The 25061-nt window shown below is 43.5% G+C and overlaps 1 protein-coding gene across 3 annotated transcripts in view; it reads left to right on the forward strand.

Moving 5' to 3' along the window:
* Positions 1–25061, forward strand: part of RFX4 (regulatory factor X4) — a 156449-nt gene that overhangs the window by 75839 nt on the left and 55549 nt on the right. For all 3 annotated transcript variants that reach the window (XM_081822350.1, XM_081822351.1, XM_081822352.1), the window contains 4 exons: positions 3707–3768; positions 7878–8091; positions 9924–10001; positions 16300–16463. In XM_081822350.1, coding sequence (XP_081678476.1) covers positions 3707–3768; positions 7878–8091; positions 9924–10001; positions 16300–16463 — 518 coding nt within the window. The remainder of the gene's footprint in view (positions 1–3706; positions 3769–7877; positions 8092–9923; positions 10002–16299; positions 16464–25061) is intronic.

Raw genomic sequence — 25061 nt, forward strand, 5'->3', positions numbered from 1 at the left:
GGGACCAGGAGAGGAGGAGGGGAGAGGTGAGCTGGAATGAAGGCAGGGCCAGTCCAGCAGGACCTGGTGGGTCTGGACTTCATCTAGAGGCTTCATGGAGAAGTGGTCGTGGTGCCATGACTGGATGAGGGGCAGTGAGGGGACCATGGTCACAATCTGGGCATAAGACCATGGCTTTGGGACTGGTAGTAATGGATGCAGTAGAGTCTCGGTATGTTCAAGATGGAAGGAGGATGGAAGTTGGCCACAGACTGGAAGTGGCAGGTGCAGTCATGGTTTGGAGAAGGAAGAGCGCTTACTTGGCTGAGGAATCAGGAAAGGTGCACGGAGGAGCTGCGTGCATGCTGGGTGTCTGGGGATTGCTGCAGGGGGAAGGTGCAGAAGCATGGAGCCCAGAGAACTGGCCAGCACCAAGTAGTCTGATCTGGATGGAGCATGGGGCTCACGCAAGGACATTTTGAGAGCAAAGAGTGAAACAGAATGGGGAGTTGCACAGTGCATCCGAGCTCCAGAAGAAGGAGCCTCCGCTGAGTCAGCTGGCTGTGGAGAATTGTCAGAGGCCTCTGAGTAGACAGGTAGTGATCTGGATTGTTCCCTCGGTTAATCTAGCGGGGGACTCCAAATCATCCAAACAGAATGACTTTTGCTTACTGAGTAATTTTATTAAGCAGAAGAAGTTTAATTGTCAGATTTCCACTTTACTGGATGCAGGTAGATTTAATCTAAGAGGAGACACCTGCGGATATCATCTGCCTGAGGATGTCACAGTCCTGTCAGCTGTTTCTCACTTTCCCTGGGGGATTCGGGGCCTAGCTCTCAGCTGCTGTTCATAGCAGAGGCCACCAGAACATTGCCAAGAGCGTCAAAGTGAGACAAACTGGAGTCTTCATTGAAGAGTAGACGGGAACAAGAAATCCCTTCATTCCTCACCTAATGTGTAAATGCAGGAATATGACATAAAAGAAAAAAGGTTGCTGTTAAAAGAGGGGATGAGGGAGGCTTTAGGACACTTTCATTTATTCAGAGGTAATAGTATTGTCTTGATAATGTTGAGTCACACTGGGTGCCTTTGAATCCCGGGTCTGCATCTTGTGAGCTGTGTGGCTTTGTGCGGGGATCCTAGCCTCTCTAAGCCTCAGTTCGCTCATCTGTACAGAGGGAATGGCAATGGAGCCTGGACTGTTGTAATGCTTAACTGAGATAATGCATGTAAAGTGGTTGGCACGGTGCCTGAACCAGGACCTGAGCCCAAAGAATGTGTATTAAGGTACAGGGCCACAGACTCTGGTCTAGAGATGTTCCAGAAAGCCCCCAGGAAACAAGGACAGATTTCTGGAGCTGTTTGCCCAGGCCTAGAGCTCAGGGAACATGGCGGGGGGGGGAGGGGAAGGGTGTTGAGTAACGGGATTTGAGGCTGGGGTGTTGGGCTTGAGCAGATCACAGAGGTCCTCAAGGACCAGCCTGAGCAGGCTGGATTTTTATCCAGTGTAGGCTGTGAGCAGGCATCTGGCATTTTCAACGAGGAAATGAAATGATCATATTTGGATTTTAGAAAGGTGGTGCTTGGCTGGGCAGCAAGACCAGAGGCAGGGCAGGCAGTTAGGAGGCTGTGTCTGTGGTCTGGGTGAGGGGTTGTGGCGGGCGAGGGCAGTGGCTGGGGGGACAGGGAGAAGTGGCCAGGCTCAGTGGGAGTCTTCGTCAGAATCAATAGGACATGGGGTTGTGCGGTGTCCGGAAGGGTGGAGTTAGGGTGAAAGAAACCAGGGCTGTATCAATACAGATGTGATGCCCTCCAAGATTTCAGAGGATGACCTCATTGTTTCCTGCAGCATCATCACTATCAGATAACATTTTTGAAGCCATTATATTTCCTAAAGCGGTATTGTCATGTTCTCTTATTAGATTTTCTAACCATCCTTGTAAGCAATGCATGTTTGTTTGTTTTCTTAACCCATTTTCAGATGAGAAAAACCTGCCCCATTGTTCACACTGGAGACAGCTTCCTAATGTACAGAAATGGCCCATCTTCATGGCACCCATTCCAGATTCTCAATTTCTCGCTGATTTGTCCACTTCCTTCCATCCCACTGATGCCGACTTAGTTGAGGCCACCATCACCTACCCCTCGGATCTGGGGAGGAGTATATAAACCCCCGAGTCCCCAGATGTCAGAAGATGAACCTAAGCACAGAGAAGTTCAAAAGCACATCCAAGTTAAAATAACTGACAGGGTCTCAGTAAATGTCTGTTGTGACTGAGCAAATCCATCAATGAGAGTGTCAGTGTGGATGGAAGAGGATGTGGATGGATCAGAAGAGACTCCTCCACATCTCTGAGAAGGCACGCGGTGTTCATGCCCCGCCAGTGGGAAGTCAGCAGTTGGGTCTCATCTCATGAAGGGCAGCCTGCAGGCGGACTCTCTCTGCCCATGCCTGCCTGCTTGGTGATGTACTAGAGGAGGAGGGAGGCTGGAAGAGTTTGGTGAGATGAGAAAAGTCCCTCGAAGTAAAAGGGAATGAGTTGTCAGGACAATCAATGGTAATAACGGGTAATGTTTATTGGGCCCTTACTAAGTGCAAGGCTTTGTTGCAGATTATCTGCTTATGTTTACTACTAGATTTTACAAGAATTCTCTAAGGTAGGGGTTATTATCATTCCCATTTTACAAATGAGGAAACTGAGTCATTTGAATGTTAACTCGCCTAACTAAGGGTCCCCAGCTAACAAGTGGCTAAGTTTGGATCCCTCTAATCCTGCCTCTCCACAAACATCATCATCATCATCATTTTTAAAATCATCCTGCCTCTCCACAAACATCATCTCTGTAAACACCAAGGATGAGGCCTGCTGGCTGTGTCTTCACCTTGGCAGATGGCTTTGCTTCCAAGTTTCTTGCAAATCTGCATGAATATCCTAGGCAACACTGCAGATGAGCCGAGCATATCCCCGGCCAGGGGTTGGGCTTCATCCTCCACTCAGCAACACGATGGAGCTCCTCGCAGGTGCCAAGCCTGGTGCTGGGTCCCTGCTCTCAGGGAGCTTACATTCAAGTAGGGGAGGCAGAAAATAGGCACACAGGGAGCAAGTACACAGGATAATTTCAGAGTGTGGAGTGAGAAGAAGACTGGTCAGAGAAGGGCTCTGGGCAGATGCCTGAACATTGTAAGCAAAGGAGCCAATCCTGTGGGGATGTGGATGAGGCTGCATTCTGGGGCGGAAGGAACTACCTTACAAAGGCCCCCAGTGGGAGTGAGCCTGGTGTGCTTCAGGAATAGGGAAAAGAATTTTAAAAAGCCAGCGTGGCTGCAGTCTGGTGAGTAAGGGTGAGTCACAGGAAAGGAAGACCAGGAGGTAAGAGCAGGGACCGGTGACATTCCAGGCGCAATGGAATCCATTGGAAGGCTTTAAGTGGCAGGGCTGACACATTCTGCATCAGCCTGTACTCCCCCCACATTGTGAGCAGGAGGGCGAAGCACAGGGCAGCCAAGTGAGACCCCTCAAAGGCCAGGGCCCCACTGTCACCCCCGTGCTCACCTCCCCCAGCTCCCAACACTGGTATCTTCTCCAGGGTCCCGACTGACTCCCAGTAAGTCATTGCAATCAAGGACGTGTGTTTTCCATTTTCTTTGGATTGCTCTTTGTAAAATGCAGTGACTGTGCTCCCAAATTTTCCCGATGGGTAACTGACTCTTGTGTTGACTTACAGATCATAAGGCAGCAGTTTCCTCAGTTAACCACCAGAAGACTCGGGACCCGAGGACAGTCAAAGTAAGCACCGGCGGCCGTCCCATCCGCAGAGCGCGCATCTCTGAGTCAGGGGCGCACCCCCAGTCTTCTATCCTGAGCTCCGTTCACAGGCCTGGCGGGAGGTCTGGACCTGGCACGGAGGAGCTTTAGACCTTGGGGGCCCCTCTCCCAGGACCCCTGAAACAGACGCTGTGGGAAGGCCCAGGGCCATCGGACCCAGTCAGCTGCTTTAAGGAATCTGACTTTATGCCACCCTGCCTTTAGGTGTTCTTGTCAAATGGTCTTGGGCATCACTTAAAAGAGCACTTGGTGGCTTCCTGGACCATCTCTAGGTTCCTTGGATTGTCTTGCTGAGCACATTTTCTACTCTGATAGTATCCAGTCGACCAGAGAGGCAGCCTGCACCAATCCCTGCAAGGGAGATGGGGTGGAGAGGTCCAGCCAGGCCCTGGTACACAGGGCGTGCTGTTAACCAACCCGCCCGTGTTTGCTTTCACACTTTCTGTGTGTCTCATGTACAGTGCAAGGTATGGATCACCTGCCCTCAGGGAGCGTGTACTCTGGTGGGGAAGACAGATCCAAACGAGATACTCAGATTGTGACAAAGAGGCTTGTCATAGAGAATAACAAAAGGAGAGTGGCCTAGTTTAGAAAGGGTAGCCCGGGAAAGGCCTTTCTGGAAGAGTCCTGAAAAGTGAGAAGGATGAGTGGACCCCTTCTTCTACGTGGGAGTTGGTGGGAATGGAATCTCTTCACTGTACAGGCTTCACTAAAATCTGGATTTATAAGATTTGCCTCAAAGCGTGTTTCAAAAATCATTGGACGTTAACAGGTGTTCCATGGAAAAGCTCTTTTGGCCACGTACGTTTGAGAAGCACGGAGTTCAGTAGGTTTCTTTATGCAGGACTTCTCAGAACCTTTATTATGTTGATATACACGGTGACTCCACTAGAGGGTGCCTTATTCTGTAGCATTTCTAAATATTTTGACCATGTTGAGTAGCAGATCAGCACATACGGACTTACAAAATACTGACACTTTACAAAACAAAACCAAAAACAACCATATAGGACTTGTAAGACTTGAAACTAAGGGTTTTACTTCAAAAACAGCATGTCCCACAATATCCCCTCACTCCCCCTGCTCCTGCCATCCCTGGGCAGCATTCCCATCCTCCCAGGGTGGATTTCACTTTGGAGCTAAGTTAGGAAAAAAAAAAAAAAAAAGTAGATGATCAAACTGGGAAAACCCCTTTTTGGTAAATCTCTGACAATAACAAGACTCATTGTGTTTGTGTGTGTGTGGCTTGGAAGCTCTGGGGGCAATTTCCAATGAGCTTACAGAAAATTTTGAGCAGGGGACATTTTGGAATAAATTTCTAAGAATTTTCCAAGGTGACTGCTCTGAAGAACAAATCTCATCTCATCTATAAAGAAAAAAGCCAGTATTTAAAATTGAGGCTTCAGCCTTGGTAAGAGTATAGATACAAAACCACACCCCTCCTTACTTATTTGCTGGTAAGCCCAGTGGTTGGCCCACGATGGGCAATTCAGTCCACAGATTCAAGAGAGTGGTTGGAAGAGTATTGAATGAATGGAAATGAATGGGTCTTTAAAGAGTCGCTGGCTCCAATACATTGTTGCTTATCTCTAAGATAGAAGAGTAGAAATAAGACTGCAAAAATAGATACTATATAATAGAGACAGGGAGGAAAGATAATAAAGATAGAACAGAACCATTTCCCCATCCTTTATAAACTTGGAGAAAGTTTCCTTCTGCCTACATGTGAGAGCCTGTTTTTGTTTTTTTTCTTCTTCTTTAACCCAGAAGTTGGCAAATTGGACAGTATCTTCTTTAAAAAATCGGTGGTGTCAATTTGATGGTATTCCCCTCCATAAGTACCAACCCCTTCCCCCAAGGTTGGTCACACCTTCAACCAGTTGAAAGGTAACAAGAAGCTCTAGTTGTCAACCTGCCACTCTGGCTTAGAGAGAAAAATCCCTCAACAAATTTACCTTGACAGAATACATGGGGTGGGGGGGTGACTGTGGATTGTGTTGACGTGTCCTACAGAACTGAAACAGAAAAACCGAGAAGTGATCAGAGCAATAGCTTCGCTGCAATTGCTGATTTCAGCAACACACACTCTGGAAAATCAAGAAGTGGTCTGATCTGAATATGTTAACACTCCCTTGATCTCAAGAGATTATAAAGGGGAACTTTGTTAAGGTTGGGGAGGCGTGTCCTAACTGCCTGGCTGGCCACCTGGAGGGCACTCCTGGAGCTCACGGAATTGGCCCCTCCCCCACCCCGAGGGCCCCTCCCCGATGGGCAGGCAGTTATGACGGTTGGGAAGTAGAAGGTGCAGAAGACAGAGAGCAGCTCAACACAAAGAAGAACTTTCTGATCACTCTCCCGACCCAAAATGAACTGGGCTGCCTTCGGAGGGCCTGAGTTCTTCATCCCAGGAGGCATTCAGATAGAGACGGGATGCCCACTAAGCAGAAATATGACAGAATGGTATCAGGAGTAAGGGGGGTAGGGAGAGGGGAGGTTATGTGTGCTCATCTCCCTGTGAAGCCTCTCCCATAACTCAGAATGCTTTCTCGCTGGTATTCTTTTATGACTACCACCAGCCGTATCTCCATGAGCAGCAAGGAGTAATTAATATCTTGTACAGCATTTCTGAAAGCAAGGTCCATGAGTTACTTCCAATAGCATTGCCATGTGACTATAGAAACCTACTCTAGACCTACTAAATCAGAATCTTTGGGGGGTGGAGCCCAGGAGTCTGTATTTTAATGTTTTGTAGGTGATTCTTAGTAGTAGTGAAAGTTTGAGAATCACTGGCTTAGTGGTTAAAGCACTTTAGAGGTTCAAATCCTGCCTCTACTCAGTGGGTGATCTTTGGGTGGGTTACTTAAATTCCCTGGGCCTTAGTTGCCTAGTCTGTAAAATGGGGCTAATAGTTAATTCCAGCCTTACTGGGGTTTTGTGAGATTAACTAAGATAATGTGTGTAGAGTACTTAGCACTACGTTAGCTGCTGTGATGAGCATCAATTTACAACAGTAAATAATGGCAGTCTCTCAACGATTGGGGATCATAGAGTGGGGAATATGATGCAGGTGCTCAACCGAGCAGGCTAGTCAGTCTCAAACTGACGTGGATCAGAATGACCTGTGGTGCTTGTCCCAGGGCTGATTCTTGGCCCCCCGCCCCGTTCTGAATCAGTTGGTCTGGGAAGGGCCTAGGCATCTGTATTTTTATTACGCTCCGTAAGTGACTCCGGGTTTGCAGTCACATCCTGCAGTGTTTTCTGCTGGGCAGCATAGTGCCTTTGTGGTCAGACAGACGGGTGTTCAAGAACCTCTTCTAAAAAGCTGGATGACCTAGAGCAGATTTCTTAAGCTTTCTTCCGTCTTGCTCCTCTGTAGAAAGACTGTACTAATCCCCATTTTCTAGTAGTAGTTTTCAAATTCATGTAGGTAAAGCAGTTTGCAAAGTGCCTAGTGTGTAGCAAGTGCTCAGTAGTTTCTGTAGCTAAAATCTAACAAAATGCAGCCTCTATCCCTCCTTCGTCTTCATGGACAACATTGCTATTACTAAGCCCATTTGAGTTAATCAGGTTTCGGTCTTTTACATATCCAGTGCCAACAGAGCCACTGAATATATCTTTTTAAAGATACAGTTAAGACTACCATTTATTGACTAAGAAAGACCTAAGCCAAAGTACCGTTAGTGGTTGCAAACACCCCCTTCTTCTTGGGTCTCCAGAGAAAAGGACCCTTGAGTTCTGTACCTCTGAGATCACATTGGCTCGATACAAGAGATTAAATACAAATGGAAATCTTTTTCATCCCCCCTTTCTGCTTTGTAAAGTATTTGACTTAACATTTTCTGTAGGAGGCAATTTTGGTTATTTTTACCTGCCTGATTGATGGCTGGCAACTTGCAACTTTGGTTTAATTCTAGATTTCTGAGATGTCAAGTCTCCCAGGAGAGTTAACTCTTCTAGCCCAGGGAGGATGGGCCCAGCCATCCTTGGCCTTGGGCACCAACCCCCTGCTCCAGAAACTGTACCTGATAATGGTGCATGTGGGTCTCTCTCTCTCTCTCTCTCTGGCCCAGGTACCATTACTACGGCATTGCGGTGAAGGAAAGCTCCCAGTATTATGATGTGATGTATTCCAAGAAAGGAGCCGCCTGGGTGAGCGAGACGGGCAAGAAAGAAGTGAGCAAACAGACGGTGGCATATTCACCCCGGTCCAAACTTGGAACGTTGCTGCCAGAGTTTCCAAATGTCAAAGATCTAAATCTGCCAGCCAGTCTGCCTGAGGAGAAGGTGACCACATCTGAGGTGTTGCTGGGAGTGGGTGGCTTCCCTTTCTCTCTCTCTGACACAACACACACAACCTCTCTCCCTCTCTTTTTCTCTCTCAGTACGAAATGGTGAGTTTAAAAATATAAAGATAGAGGGGTGTGTGGGTGGATCAGTGGATTAAGCATCCAACTCTTGGTTTCAGCTCAGGTCATGATCTCAGGGTCGTGGGATTGAGCCCCGCGTCGGGCTCTGAGCTGGGTGTGGAGTCTTCTTAGGATTCTCTCCCTCCCTCTCCCTCTGCCACCCCCCCACTCACATGCTCACTCTCTCTAAAAACAAAAACAAAAACAATATAAAGATAGGAATCTGAATAAAATATGGACTTTAGTTAATGATAATGTACCTGTATTTATTCATTAGTTGTGAGAAATGTACCATCCTAATGTAAAATGTTAACAATAGAGCTAATGGATGTGAGGCATATGGGAGCTCCCCATACTATTTTCAGAACTTTCCTGCAAATTCAATACTCTCCTAAAATAAAAAGTTTATCTACCTATCTAACCTCCCTACCTATCCATCTATGATACTACACTGTTCTCATTTCACAAAGGAAGAACCCCTTTGCTCTAGATTGTTTTTTTAGAGGATACAGTTTATTTCCCCATGTGCTGCAGAGGATGTTGTGAAATCATAGTCCCATAGACAAAGAAGACTTTATAGGTACCATGAATCAGATAGGTTAGGTCATAGGGTATTTGGAGAAAATGACTGGAAATACATCTCTCACATACCTATCTTGAAGCAGCCCAGTGCACCAGTAGATGTAGAGCTTCTGCTGTCTACATATCCCCCTGGGAGCTGGGATACACTGTAACTGAGACGTGAGTCCTGCTCCCAGGAATCTCAGGCCAAGGGGGAAGATGGATGCTCATGCATAAGCAAACTAAGTTTACATAAAATGAATGCATGTCTACATGCAAAAAGAATATCTGTAAACGCTTGACTTAAATCTAAGAACTAGTAAAAAAAAATTTTCCCCTCAAATTTGCTTTTTTTTTTTTTTAATCAATAAGTTTCCTATAGGGGGCCTGGGTGGCTCAGTCATGAAGCGTCTGCCTTCAGCTCAGGTCATGATCCCAGGGTCCTGGGATCGAGTCCCACGTCAGGCTCCCTTCTCCGCGGGAAGCCTGCTTCTCCCTCTCCCACTCCCCCTGCTTGTGTTCCTGCTCTTGCTATGTCTCTCTCTGTCAAATAAATAAATAAAATCTTAAAAAAAAAAAGTTTCCTATATTATAGCTTTAAAAGTCTTGGATAAATGGAGCTGGAGATGAAATTCTTTTGCAGAGCAGATTCCAGGAAATTTCTGAATGTCTTTTTGTCATTTTTGGCAAACACCTCTTCTTAAAAGTACTCACTGGGTTTTAACTTTTCAGTATCTTAGCTGATGAGGAGAATTTAATTAATATACCCTACTGAACTCTACTATGGGCCAGGCGCCGTGCAAAGTGCTGGATACACGAGCATGAATAATATGCCATTTAAATTTTCCCAGGGCGCATCGTCTCACGGGTGGAGAATGGGGGAGAGAGAAACCCATGTTTTCCACTGGATCACAGGGCAGGTGCTCCGATGGAGAAACATGCCCAGATGCCATGGGAGCACAGAGGAGGGAGCTCAGGTCAGAGAGCACCACGAATGAAAGTTAGACTTACTTGGGTCTTATAGGATGAGTAAGTGTTAAGCGAATTTCATCCCCTCAACAGGGAATAAATGACTTGAAAATTGAAATTCCAAGGGAGGGCAGCAGTAATGTGTATTAATTATGCTTTTGTTGTTGACACTCCCCACAGGTCTCTACCTTTATTATGATGTACAGAACACACTGTCAGAGAATACTGGACACTGTAATAAGAGCCAACTTTGATGAGGTAGGTCAGTAAGCGTTGAGCTGTGGAATACTCTGTATTAAAATATTGTAGTAGGAGGAGCTCCTATTTCGCGAGCTCCTACTGGGTGCCAGACCTTTGGAAACCCCTGATGTGCATTAGCTCACATGATCTTTCCAGCGATCCCAGAAAGCAAGCACTGTCCTTACCCCTATTTTACATATCTTCTGTGTGGACAGTAGTGGCCTGGCCTGCTCCTTGACCTAACTCATGCCCTGCCTCCTGCCCCGCTGGCTTGCGAGGGAGGTGGTTTCATGGGGTTATCGTTATAGCCAGTATTATAGGTTCAGAGAAACTGAAGGAAAGCTTTCCTATATTTTGGATTTAATCTTTTCCTGAGGCTCCATTTTCTTTTTATTTTAAAATAGTACAGTTAAAGGATGGAGAGGAGAAATAAGAGAGGATGAAGTACCAGTTACATAACCGGAGAGACAATAAAATCTTGCCTAAAATGCCATCCAAAAGAGCCTTCCAGAGGGATGACAAGAAGCCACACATTTCACCCGATAAACCTGAGGCCTTTCTGTTTCCAGAAAATGCCATCAGGCCAAAAAAAAAAAAAAAAAAATCTAAACCCCTCCTCTCCCACCCCCTGGCATAGGTTGTGGACATTGAATTTGAGGACGATGCAGGCTCCAATGGGGCTATAAAAACCAGGAGCTATTGGTGGACAGGATCCCGGAGATTCCCTAATGTGTGTTTTGGGGGGTGCACTGTGGGAGAGGGGAGGGTACAAAATGGCGTAAAGCACAAAATGCTCTCTCCCCCACAGTCTTGTGCCTTTCTGCTGCCATGTCTCACAACGGTGAACATTCACTGTGTGCTCCACTTAACTTGTGTGAGCTCACTGACTGTTCCCTCATAACCTGGGTGCTGGTGGTTGCCTGCAAGCTGGCACTTGGCTCACAGACCACAGCTCCAGAGGAGATAGCAGGGTGCTGGTAGAGAAGGACTCTTGATCCTGCTCTTGGCTTTTATTCACGAAATTGTTTAAACCTCCCAATTCCTTGAGCAGCCATTGAAGTGGTTTTTTTTTAAAGAAAGAAAAATCACTGCTTTCTCTCATGTTGTGGTTTGGCTATGTCTTACATCCCAAAGATCACTGAGATGAGAGCAGATGAAGGTTCATCCTCAGTTCAGACAACACCGGCTTCTGTAACAAATAACCCTAAGTTTTAATACATTAGAAGTTTATTTCTCACTGGTGTCACGACCCGGTGTGGACGCTCACAGGGGGAAGGCTGGTTCCTGGGGGTAGTTGAGGGACCCAGGCTCCTTCCACCATGTGGCCACACCCTGTCCTAGAGCCTTGGCATCCTCTTTGTTCAGCTGACCAATGGGGAAAAGGATTACAGGGAAGACATACCCACTTCTTAACCTTGTCAGCCCAGAAATAAAGCACATCATTTTTGCCCGTGTTCCATTGACAAAACCTGGTGTCATGGCCCCACTTTGACGGAAGGGGATCCAGTCCCTCCCTTGGCAGCACTTCACTACCACGGAAGAGGAGCTTGGAGCTGTAGGGGCCAGCTGTCTCTCTCCACTACAAGTACTAACCACAGAACTAGTGACCATCCCATGTACTTCATTCACCTCAAAACTCACTCTCATCATCTCGTTGCACTTAATTCCATGCGTTAATCCCAACACTTACTGGGCACCTAATGGCCATGCACCTGTTATAAGTCTCAAGAATGGGGCAAGAAGAAAGACCCAGTCTGGGGGGTGGGGGAATAGGAATGCACACCAGAAATTCAGATGCAGAGTATATAGTGAGGACTGCAGAAACCTTCAGGAGGCTGAGTGCTCCTGTGGGGAAAGTGCCAGACTCAGAGCCCAGGCTCTGCCATGAAGGCCTTTATTGTTTATCCTAGAAATGAAGATAAAAATATTATCCCTGCCTTTCTAATGCATAGGGTTCCTGGAGGGAGAATATGAGACAATGCCTAGCAAAAACCCTTTGTAAACTATAAAAGGTCATACAAATGCTTGCTCTTATCAGGTATGTCAACCAGAGAGTTAAAAGACTTGCTCAAGGTCACACATTCGGTTAGGGCCAAAGTCATGACTGCCTCTTTTGTCACCTGACACCTCCAGTCCAATATTCTCTCCACTCCCTTAGCAGGGATATTTGGTGGCTGTTTTTTAAATGGGTAATCAAGATGTAGTTCATTCTACTCAGCCACAAAAGAATGAAAGGGGATATTTTCCCTTTGATGGGCATGGCTTTCTCCCACAGCTGAGAAAAGTCATGGGTAAGTGAATGATGGGTGCATCTGGTACACCTTGACATTGCAGTTTGCTTCAGGTCTTCAAGATCTTTAAGGGTTGAGGTCATAACTAATGCTGGGAACACATTCTTAAATTATCTTGTTGGCTGGCTCACTGTTTGTCTCTTACCAACACAGTGTAAGCCCTTGAGGGCAGGGAACTTGCCTGTCTTGTTTGCTCCTGTATCCATGTCAGCCATACTCTTGGGCTCTCAGTAAATATTTGTTGGGGAGATGAGTGCATGGATGGATGGGTGAAGGGTTGTAAAAATGTCACGGCCTTGTAGCACAGTGAGGCAAGTACAGAGAGCCCCAGTCTGCACAGAGGGGACTCCCTGCAAAGCCTTCTCCAGACTACGTTGCATAAAGAGCTGTCAAGTCCAGAGAGTCTTGTGTTTGAGTCCAAATCCACCACTTACCAGTCTGTGACCTTGAGCAAGGTACATAACCCCTCTGAGCCTCAATTTCTTTGGCCATAAAATGGAGATGATCATTTTATCTACATAAGAATTCATGGAAGTGTCTGATTTTGAAATCAGAGCATAAGAACGGTAAGTATTTTGGTGGCTAATGTTTTGTTGACATCCTTTCAACACAGTAGCAACTAAGTATCCCTGACTGGAAGTTACCAGATGTGTTTCCACAAGGTGCTAGTATATTTGGGATGAAGTAAATACGGATATGGAAAAGAAATAGAAAACCTACATAGGTATTCTTAAGGAAATTGTCTCCTGATGCTTCACTGAGCCAAGAAGGAAAGGGCTGGTGGGAGTTCAGGGAACTGAAGCAGATAATCCAGAAAACTTTAAATAATGCTTTTCCATCCTTTGCCTCTGATGATGTCACCACTTACACTTACAAGGAATAAGGAAACCTCCTCCCTTCTGGCTGATAATCAGTTTCTGTTTGTTGGATGCCTACATGCTGCCAGGCATTTTGCCTCAGTGATCTTATTGGGTCCTAGTACTGGGTAGACATGATCTCTATTTTATAAAAGCTGATAGCTCTCATATTTAGATATTTAGGCCTAAGCTCCAGACTCAGTTGAATTGACATCCAACTTAACGTGGCCAAATCAGAGCTCTGACTTTCCACCTGAATTTGTTTTCTCCATCTCAGATTGCCATCACCACTCACCCAGTTGCTCAAGCCACGAATCTTGATGCTTCTTTTTCCCTCACCCTGCATATCCAGCCCCTTGGGAGGTCCCACCAGCTCCACCTCCTGTGTAACACTGTGTCTATTCATTTCACACTCAACTTCTAAGTCTCGGCTCTTGACCTTTCCACTCTTCTCCCTCCTTCCTTTTCCTTCTCACTCCAAGGAACAAGTACCTTAGGATGTTAAATGGCCTGAAATGTGGAGGGTAGAAAGTGAGGTCAAAACTGACCAACACCCCCCTCTCCAAAGGCTGCTTAGGAAACTGAGGACTGATCAGTGCTCCCTGTGCAAGTTGAGCAGGCTTAAAACAGACAGATGCCTGCTAAAGACTGATTTTCCACAGATTTGTTTTAACCTACACAGCCGCTGATCTTTTTCAGAATTTCTGCTAGAAATTGACTGCTCACATAAAAAAAAAAAAAAAGGAGTAGGGCTGCATGCAAGGAGAGCTAAGAAAGACAGATGAATTCAGAAGCTACCAAATCGTAGGAATCAACTGGGCAGAGGTTGTTAGGTGGTGTTGGAAGGGCAGGAAGGGAGGTCCAGGGCCCGGCCTGAGGCTGATGCCTGGGACAAGCTGGGATCAGGGAACAATGGAGGGTCCTCTAGAAAGAAAACAGCTTATCCAAGAGCCCCGGCCATCTCCAGGCTCAGGCCAAACCCAGCAGTCAGCCACCAGGTGTCCCAATGACAGAACAAGAGCCTTGACAGGTGAGCAGAACCACAATGGGGATCCTGGCTGGGCGACACTCAGAAGCTTAGGCAAGGTGTCACAAAGCTTAGGGGAGTCCACGGATTTCTTGGGGCTGGTAGTGACAGTGTCTCCGTGATGTAAATCACCACCACCACCACTAACCTTTATTAAGCATCTACTGTGTGCCAAGCACTAAAATAGGTACTTTTTAGGAATCTTTACCAAAACCTATGCAGTAAGTGCTACTTTTACTGCCATTTCACAGGTGAGGAAGCTTACCCATCTCTAAGCTTAGAGATATTACACCCCTGGTTGGTAGTGGGGCCAGGGTTGGAAGTCTGGAAGACAGTCTTCACGCATCTGCATTTTCTGTTTTAATTTTCGATCTGGCTGAATGCTCTGCGATATTTTCATTATTGTGGAATAAATGGAACTGTGACCTAAGTGTCACAGTTTATAAACCTGAACTTCATTCACCACTTTGATCATGTTTTTGTTCAATTACCATGTGCCCCCTAGGAAGTCAGGGGACATGATTTCTCCCCATGCCTTATCTCCTAAGCCTCCCACTCAGTGCAGGCCATGGATGTCGGGGATGTCTGTCCACAGGAGGCTGAGCTCAGGTCACCAGACTTGAGTCAGAGGTAGCCTGGTCAGAGGAAAGCAAGACCCTACTCCTAGAAGGGGCCTGAGGGACACTGCAAGTCGCCAGGGCAGGGGTAGAAAACTGGGAAGTGGGCAGCCATCCAAGGAGAGCTATGGGTGTCAGGAATGGGATAGAAGGCCTGTTACCATGAGAACAAACTAGTCATGAGACTGATTGGCCGAATGACTGAGACAGACATGGGCTCCGTCTCATCCATTCCCTGACATGCTGTCTGGATTTGGACATGTAAGTTAATATCTCTACAGAATGGGAGCAAGGATTCTCAGCTGTAGTAATATTACAAGTATTCCATGAGAGAACTTATGTGAAGTACCTGGCATGTCGTAGTCCCTCTATAAATAAAGCTAATGCCCACAGTAATACTACCTCCAAAGTATTAGACAAGGGGTACTAACATATCTTTTGCATTGGATCAGGGTTGATTTAGGGAACCAGGAATATGGGTGATGCTACATGTGAGGGTTCGAGAGTACCCATCTGTGGGGAAAAGAAGGACACATAGTCCAGGAACCAAGTCGAGCCTATGAGAATTCACAAAAATTCAGTCATTCGTTCCCTATCTTCAAGATGAGCCACTCCTCAGTGTTAGCTAAACTCTAGGTATTTTTTTTTTAATTCTAGTTATTTTTAATAGTATTATATACATCAGTTAACCATCTTTGCTGTTCCCCTTCACTTCCCTTATCTTGTCCTGCACCCCAGGCCCCCACCTGCTCTCTCCCTGACCTCCAGCTCACGCACCAGAAGCTGGAGGTATACAGGCCACCGAAGAGTTGTCTGCCTTAGATACGGGCTCTGCTGCGTGCTCATCAGCCCCACAGCCAGGCCCCTGCTGTCGTATTGATAATGCACTCTCGAGTGCCGCCTGTGTTTCTGTTCTGTGCTACTGGTTGGGGTGGGAATGCCCACATGGCTTACCGCCCGCATACCACTATCTGGCATCCCATAGTGGCAACAACCAGGGCTCTTTGGGGAATGGAGGAATTTGGATAGGAAGAGGTTCTTGCATTTTCTTCTGGGTTTGGTACACACATTTGAATCGGGAGACTTGTCTGAGACCTGTAATTTCCTCCCTTCAAGATACATGCCTTTTACCAGCACCTCACACATTGCTCCCTTCTTTTTGAGAACACCCAAGGGCCCCCAAAAGGCCCAAAGAATAGTGAGCGCTAGCACTCTGAGTTTGTTAAGAGCAATATCCCACCTTCCCTTCCTTAAACTTCTCCCGGACCATGGTGAGCATGAAGGGGTCGCCGGGTTAATGTGCTAGTCCTCTCTCGCAGGGCACAGTCGACCCCAGGCTGCCAGGCCGGGTGGTTCTGCAGTGGAGGGTGTAGCGCACAGATGGGCAGGGGGAAGGTGGGGGCGGGGCCTCCTCTCCCACAGCAGGGGGAACGGACGACCCCACTGCAGGCTGGTGAAGTCCCCAGGCTTTGTTGGGAGGGCCCCGGGTAACCTCATGGTTCTCCTTTCTGTGGGTCAATACAGGTTCAAAGTTTCCTTCTGCACTTTTGGCAAGGAATGCCCCCCCACATGCTGCCTGTGCTGGGCTCCTCCACGGTGGTGAACATCGTCGGCGTGTGTGACTCCATCCTCTACAAAGCTATCTCGGGGGTGCTGATGCCCACCGTGCTGCAGGCGTTACCTGACAGGTGGGCATGCTTCTTCTCGTGACTCGTCCTCAGCACGGATCGTTCTTGCCCCTCTCTCACTGAACATAATCAGCTGCTGTCAGGGGTGGACACTGGGCTTTTAAAAATTCAGTTTGATTTACAGTTTTCAATATAAATAAAAAATTTGAACATTTTGAACCATTTGTATGGTTCAAAATTCAAAAGGTGTAATGCGGTATATAAAAGTCTCCCCCCACCAACTCCTGTTCCCCAGACACCCCAGACCTCTCCATAGAGCATCAAATAGAGTCATTTTCTTGGTACAGGGTGAGGGTGAGGGGGCACAACCAGATCTGCTGGGCACATATAACCAATGCATATATCTTACTCTTGTTCTCTTTCTCACTGAAACGGTGATATACTCTATTATACTGTTCTGCACCTTGTTTTAAAAAAACAATCTTGGAGCTTATGCTGGGGCTTCTGTGCCCCTCCAGATCACTCCCTGCCGTGCCCCATGCTGCCCCTTGTCCTGGGGCTGGAGCCCTCACAAGGCTCCTTTTCCTGTGGCATCCAGCTGGGGTCAGCCAATGGGGAGATCAGAAGGAGAGAGGGAGAAGAGGGAGATTGGGAGATGGACTCTGTCTCCATCCCTGGGAGGTCACCTTAGGCTGGCTGTGGCCATCCACAGGCCTCTGGGGCCTTCCAGCATACCACCAGATCCAAATTCTTCCAGAGTACCTTGTGCTTAGGTTGGAAGCTTGTCCTTCGGACATGGGGTGGATGAGAGCCTCCTGCCCCTACCCCCCTCATAGCAGTGGTCCCCCTCATGGGCTCCTACATGCCTGTCGACACCTTCATAATTTGTCCCTTGTAAATAAACTCTCCTATTTTGAGTGGCCTCTGTTTCCTGTTGGGACTGGTAGAGAACATTCCACATCAGTCTGTAAAGAGATTTTATTCCTTTTTATACCTGCATACTGTTTCCACTGGACTGAACGTAAACAGTTGTCTTCATGTTTCCAGTCTTGTTTTACTACAAATAATGCTGTGATGGATGATGTACATTCTTTTTCGGGGGTGGGGGGGGGTGGGGGGTGCATTAGCTTCCCAGGGCTGCAGCAACAACGTAGCACAAACTGGGTGGCTCAAAACAACAGAAATGAATTCTCTCATAGTTTGGGAGGCCAGGAGTCTGAAACAAGGTGTTGGCAGCCTTGGTTCCTTCCAGAGATGTCCTCTGTGCCTCTCTCCTAGCCTCTAGTGGTGGCTGGAAGTCCTTGGTGTTCCTTGGCTTATAGATGCATCTCTCCAGTCTCTGCTTCGTCTTCATATTGACTCCCACTCTGTGTGTCTCTCTGTGTCTTATAAGGACACTTGTCATCGGATTTAAGGTCCATCCAGTTAATCTAAGATCTTATCTCAAGATCCTTAATTCAGGGGCTTCTGTGTGGCTCAGTCGTTAAGCTTCTGCCTTCGGCTCAGGTCATGATCCCAGGGTCCTGGGATCGAGCCCCGCATCGGGCTCCCTGCTCAGCGGGGAGCCTGCTTCTCCTTCTCCCACTCCCCCTGCTTGTGTTCCCTCTCTCACTGTGTCTCTCTCTGTCAAATAAATAAATAAATAAATAAATAAATCTTAAAAAAAAAAAAGATCCTTAATTCAATCACAACTGCAAATAAGGTCACCTTCACAGGTGCGAGGTGGACATACTGGGGGGGGAAGGGGACACCACTTATCCCACTACATGAACTGTATGTGCAGAATAAGTTCCTACAGGGCTGAATTTTTGGTTCAAAGGGTATGTGACTTAAACTTTTCTCAGTGAAGTTTTGATGTGCATTTCTTTTATTATGAAATTGAGGATCTGTTTGTATCTTTAAGAGCAACTTCTGTTTTCTTTCCTGTGACCTCTCAGTTCTTATCCTTTGATTATTTTTCTATTTGGTGGTTGATGTTTTTCTTGTTGATTTATAGGAGCTCTTTATTATTTTTAAAGATTTTATTTATTTATTTGAGAGAGAGAGCATGAGCAGGGAGGAGAGGGAGAAGCAGGCTCCCTGATGAGCAGGGAGCCCGATGCGGGGCTCGATCCCAGGACCCTGGGACTTATGACCTGAGCCGAAGGCAGATGCTTAACTGACTGAGCCACCCAGGTGCCCCCAGGAGCTCTTTATTTATTGGGTATAATAACCATTTATCTGTGTTAAGAGTTGCAAATAGTTTCTCATTTTGCTGTCATTCTTTTGTCTTTGCCACACAGAAATATATTTATGTAGTTGAAGTTATTAGTCCTTGCTTTTATGGCTTCTGGATTCAGTATCATAGTTTTAAACGTCCTCCCCATTCCAATGACTAAGTAATTTTCCCATGGTTTATCACACTAACTTTATGGCTTAATTTTGTACTTTTGAATCTTTGTTCAATCTGGAACTCATCCTGGTGTAAGATGTGAAGTGTGGCTTTGTTTTCTCCTCAGCAGCTATCCTGTTCTCCCAGCACCATATGCTAATTATTCCATCCTTTCTTCACAGAGTTGAGATGCCACTTTTTTTGTATTGTAAATTTTATATGTATTTGGAGCTGTTTCTGGACTTCCTATCCTATGCCATTAATATTTCTATACATTCATGTTCCAGGGTCATTCTGTTTTGTTTTGTGCTTTTAAACATATTTAGTAGGACTAGCTCCTCATACTTACTTTCCTTTTTTAATAATTTCCCTATTATTATCACTTATTTTTCCATATGAACTACCTTATCATCAGTTTGTCTATTTCTATATATATATACATATATAACATTTGCACATGTATTCTTATTGGGATTACATTACATTTAGAGATCAATTTAGGGAAAATTATATATATATGATATTGAGAATTCCTAACAAAGAACATGGTTTGCCTTGACATTTATTCTGATCTTTAATTTTGTGAGTGCAGGAATTGTAAATGTTTTTTTTTTCCATATAAATCTTACACATTTAAAAAAAGTTATTCTATATATTTATCTATTTGTTGCTATTGTGAATGCAGTCTTTTCCTCCATAATTCTTGACAGATGATGGTTTGTGTATATGAAACCTACTGATATCCATGTGTTATATTTGGAGCTGGCTATGCCAAGCTTATCTTGTTGTTGTATTTCTTTTTTCAGATTCTCTTAGATTTTCAATGTTTAGAATATTACGATCTACAAATGCAGATAATTTTACTGTTGTTTTCTAATTTTTACACCTCTCATTTATTTCTCTTATCTAATTACATTGCCTCAAGAACATGTTGAACTTCTTGACTTTGATGAAAATGCATCTAGTGCTCTATGACATTGTCCTGGCTTTTGGATTCAGACCGATATATTTTATCATGTTAAGGAATATCTGTCTTTTCTTAATCATTAAATGTTTTATGAAGGATGGTTGTTGAATATTATCCAATGGTTTTCATCATCTATGGAAATTATTATATTATCCATCTCCTAATATTGAACCATTCTCGCATTCCTAGAATAAACCCACTTGCTCATAGTATATTTTTTTAATGTGCTACAGGATTTTATTTGCTAATGTTTTATTTAGAGTTTCTGCATCAAAGTCATAAAGTGAGATTGGTCTCCAATTTTCTTTTTGTGTTTAATCTTCATTAGTTGTTGGTATCAATGTTATTCTTGCTTCATAAAAGAAATCTGAAGCTTCTCCCCACCCCCATTTCCCCTAAGTTCTGATACACTTTAAATAGCATTGAAATGATTTGCTCTTGAAGACTATATGGAATTAACTCCCCTTTGAAGGCATCTGGGTGTGGTGTTTTGTGGGAGTAAATCTTTGAAATTTTTCTTTTTTTTTTTTCTATAGTAATTGGTTCGTTTAGATTTTCTGTCTTCTCTGAGGTAAGTTTTGATAAGTTATATCTTCCTAGAAAATATCCACTTCTAGATCTTTAAATTTATTTGCTTAGGGTTGAGCAAAGTGGGTTTGTAGACTCATTGAGTTTCCTCTGTGTCTGATTATTTCTGCTTTAATACATTTTAGTTGGTGTAGTTGTGCTTTCTGCTACTTGTTTGTGATAATTTACCTGTTTTATTTTTTCAAGAAACATTCTCTTAGATATATTTATTGGTGCTATTACTCTTTCTTTTTTTTTAATAAATTAAATTCTTTTATTTAACTCATTTATTTTACTTTCCTAAGTTTACTCTGTTCTTCATTTATTCAACAAATACTTTATTGAGTGTTCACTCTATAGTTTGTTGTTTTATGAGTGACCAAAAACAATTGACAAAAATTATTTCATTCTTGTTTAATAATATAAATATTTCAGGCTTGGGTTTTTCTTTGAGCACTATTTGAGCTGCATCCTGTAGGTTTTGATATGTAATATTTTAACATTGTTATTTTCTAGATATTTTGCAACTTTAGTTTGGAGTTCCTCTTTGTCCTAAAAATTTTAAAAGAGTACTTAAAAACTTCCAATTGTTAGGAACTATTATCTTCTGGTTATGTTATTCATTTTAGCTTTTTATTGCCTTGTGATTAGTGGCTGTTTTCTGAACTATTTCTTCTTTTGAGATTTTACTTAGATTTTATTTATTGTCTAATATATGGTCAATTTTGTGACGCATGGAAAGAAGAAGCACTCTCTTGTCTTTGAAGTACAGACTTTGGCAGATCTGTATTTGGGTCAATATTATTGTTATTTCATTCCTTTTTTTTTTAAGATTTTATTTATTTATTTGAGAGAGAGAGCACAAGCAGGAGGTAATGGCAGAGGGAGAGGGACAACTCTGATCACTAGTGAGTTGAACATCATTCCAAGTTTTCGGAATATTGAAGTCCCCTGTTCAGTAAAATACCTGTTAGAATTCCTTACCCATTTTTTTTTTCCTACTGGTATGCTTGCCTTTTATTATCTGTGTGTGTGTGTAATTTCTTTTTTTTTAAAGATTTTATTCATTTATTTGAGAGAGAGAGAAAGAGAGCACAAGCAGAGGGAGAAGGACAAGCAGACTCCCTGCTGAGCAGGGAGCCCGACACAGGACTCGAGCCCAGGTCCCTGAGATCATGACCTGAGCCGAAGGCAGACTCTTAACCGGCTGAGTCACCCAGGCATCCCAGTTGTTATTTAGTTCCTCTGTTGTCTTAGTGCTGTCCACTTAGACTGTTATGGACCAAGACAGATAAATAGGTTTAAGACTTATTACTAATATGTGCTAACCTATTTCACCTTGAATCTCCCTTAGTTTTTGTTTTTGAATGTTGATGCTATGTTATATGATGCTTGATATTTCTAGCTACTTTCATCTTCAATGTAATACTTTCATTATGAATCGCAACATCTTCATTGTAAATTGTACTCTTAGCATTATTTTTTTTAGTACACTTAGCATTATAAAGTCTAATTCAAGGGTTTTTTTTGGCCCAGAATTTGGGTTGTCTGATATTAAGATCATGACCTCTGTGTTCTTTTTGTTTTCATCTGTTTGAATACATTTGCCCATCTTTTTATTTTTAATCTTTATAACTCACTTATATGTAGAACCATTTTAGAATTTGTTTTATAGTTCAATCTGATTTTTTCTCTTACTAGATAATAGACCAATTACATTTATTGACACAACAGATACTTTTGTTCTTAGTTCTATCATTTCATTTTATAATGTGTATATGTTTATAGATTTTTATTTAATTTTATTTTTAAAATTCAGGCTTATTGAAGTATACTTTGTATATATTAACATTCACCATTTTTAGTGTATACAGTTGACCCTTGAACAACACAGGGATTAGGGTGCCGATCCCCTGTGCAGTTGAAAATTTGTGTATAACTTTCAACACCCCCAGAACTTAAGTACTAATAGACTACTGTTGACCAGAAGCCTTACCAATAACATAAACAGGAAGTTAACACCTATTTTGGATGTTACGTGTATTATATACTATATTCTTACAATAGAGTAAGCCAGAGAAAGGAAAATGCTGTTAAGAAAATCATAAGAAAGAAAAAATAAATTTACAGTACAGTATTTATTGAAAAACAATTCCTGTATAAGTGTGCTCACAGAGTTCATATCCATGCTGTTCAAGTGTCAACTGTATAATTGAAATATAGTTTCATCACTTTAAAAATTTTCTCATGCCCCTCTTCCTCCCACTGCCAGCCCCTTATCATTCGAGGTTTGCATGGCATATCCTTTTCCACCCTGTTACTCTGTGTCTTCTTATTTATTTATTTATTTATCTATTTATCTATTTATTTATTTATTTATTTTTTAAAGATTTTATTTATTTATTTGACAGAGAGAGACACAGTGAGAGAGGGAACACAAGCAGGGGGAGTGGGAGAGGGAGAAGCAGGCTTCCCACGGAGCAGGGAGCCCGACTGGGGGCTCGATTCCAGGGCCCTGGGACCATGACCTGAGCCGAAGGCAGACGCCTAACGACTGAGCCACCCAGGCACCCCTCTGTGTCTTCATATTTAAAGTAGATCTTATGTAACCCATATAGTGAGTTTTTGCTTTTTTATCCAATCTGACAATTTCCATTTTTAGTTGCCATGTCTAGGCCTTTGCATTTAATGATATTAATGATACGGTTCATTAAAAATTTCCATCTAACCAGTTGTTTTCTTTTTTTTAAAGATTGTTTATTTTTAGAGAGCGTGACAGAGCATGAGCGCATGGCGGGAGGGGTAGAGGGAGAGAATTTTCAAGCAGACTCCCCACTGAGCCCAGAGCCCCGCGTGGGGCTCAATCACATGACCCTGAGATCATGACCTGAGCTGAAACCAAGAGTCGGGCGCTCAACTGACCAAGCCTCGCAGGCGCCCCCCCACTAGTTGTTTTCTATTAGTTCCTTCAGTTTTTATCCATTTTTCCTCTCTTTGTGTCTAGTTTTAGATTAAATTTTTTTATTCTATTTTATCTCCATAACCAGACTGTTATTTATATCTCTTTAAAAAAATTTTTTAGTGGTTGCCTCCGGGTTTAAGATCTTTCTTACTTACAGCCCACCTTCAGATAATATCATGCTGCTTCTCACGTAGTACAGGGACCTCACAACAGTCTACCCCCATTTCATCCTCTCATTTTTTATGCGGTTGCTGTCACACATTTTGGTTTCGTATATGCTCTAAACTCACATACATTGTTACTGTTTTTGCTTTAGATAATTATCCTTTAGAGCAATTAAAGATATGGAAAACAATCTTTAAATTTACCTTCAGTCTAATGATTTCTGATCCTCATTTCTTTATATAGATCCCAGTTTCTGTGATATATTATCATATCCCCCTGCCTGAAGAACTTTTCTAACATTGCAGGTCGGGTGCTAATGAATTATTTCAGCTTTTGTTGGTCCAAAAAAGTCTTATTTCTCTTTCATTTCTGAAAGATGCTTTCAGTGGGTATGGTGTTCTGGATTCACAAGTTTTGTGTTTTGTTTTCAGCACTTTAAAGATTTTAATCTGTTTTTTCTGGCTTGCATGTTCGTACATCTTGCCTATTCGGTATACAATGTGCCTTTTTCTCCCCCTCCGGCTGCCTTCAAGATTTTCTCTATCTTTAGCTTTTAGCTGTTTAAATATGATGTGTCTCGTTGTTTTATTTTGTCTTTTTTTTAATCCTGCTTGAGATTTTTTGAACATCTTGGATCTGTGCTTTGATGTGTTTCATTATATTTGGAAAACTCCCTGCCATTATCTTCTGCTCTGTTTTCTCTCTCTCTTCTCCTTCTGTTATTTCAGTTACATGCATGTCATACCATTTGATACTGTTCCACAACTGCCTCGGAGGCTCTGTTTAACTTTTTTCACTCATTTTGTGGTTTGGTTTAGGTCATTTTTATTGGCCTATCTGTAGGCGTACTGATTTTTTTCTACTATATGTCAACTTTACTAATGAAGCTGTTGATGGCATTCTTCATCTCTGTTGCCATGTTTTGTTTTTATTTTCATTTCTAACATTTCATTTTTATTATTTCTGTTTGCTGAAATTCCTCATCTGTTCATGCTTACTGTTTATCTTTTCCATGGGAGCTTTTGACATATTAATCATGGTTATTTTAAATTCCCTGTTTGATAGCCAGGTTCTCTTGATTGCTTTATCTCTTGAAAGTGGATCCTTTCTCTTTTTAAAACTTTTATTTTTGGAGTATAGTTGACCTACAATGTTATATTAGTTTCAGGCATATAGCATAGTGATTGGACAATTCTATACATTATCAGTGCTCACTGAAATAAGGGTAGTTACCATCGGTCACTATCCAACATTATTATAATATTGACTATATTCCCTATGCTGTACCTTTCATCCCTGTGACTTACTTGTTTTAAAACTGGAAGTTTGTACATCATAATTCCCTTCACCTATTTTGCCCATTCTCCCTATCCCCCTCCCTTCTGGCAACCACCAGTTTGTTCTCTGTGTTTATGAGTCTGTTTCTGGTTTTATGTTTGGTTGGTTGGCTTTTAGAATCCACGTATAGGTGAAATCATATGGTATTTGTCTTTTCTTTTAAATTTTTTATTGTTATGTTAATCATCATACATTACATCATTAGTTTTTGATGTAGTGTTCCATGATTCATTGTTTGTGCATAACACCCAGTGCTCCATGCAGAACGTGCCCTCTTTAATACCCACC

The sequence above is a fragment of the Leptonychotes weddellii genome, chromosome 5, assembly GCF_054177405.1.
Source record: "Leptonychotes weddellii isolate Sample4059 chromosome 5, ASM5417740v2, whole genome shotgun sequence".
NCBI classification, from domain to species: domain Eukaryota; kingdom Metazoa; phylum Chordata; class Mammalia; order Carnivora; family Phocidae; genus Leptonychotes; species Leptonychotes weddellii.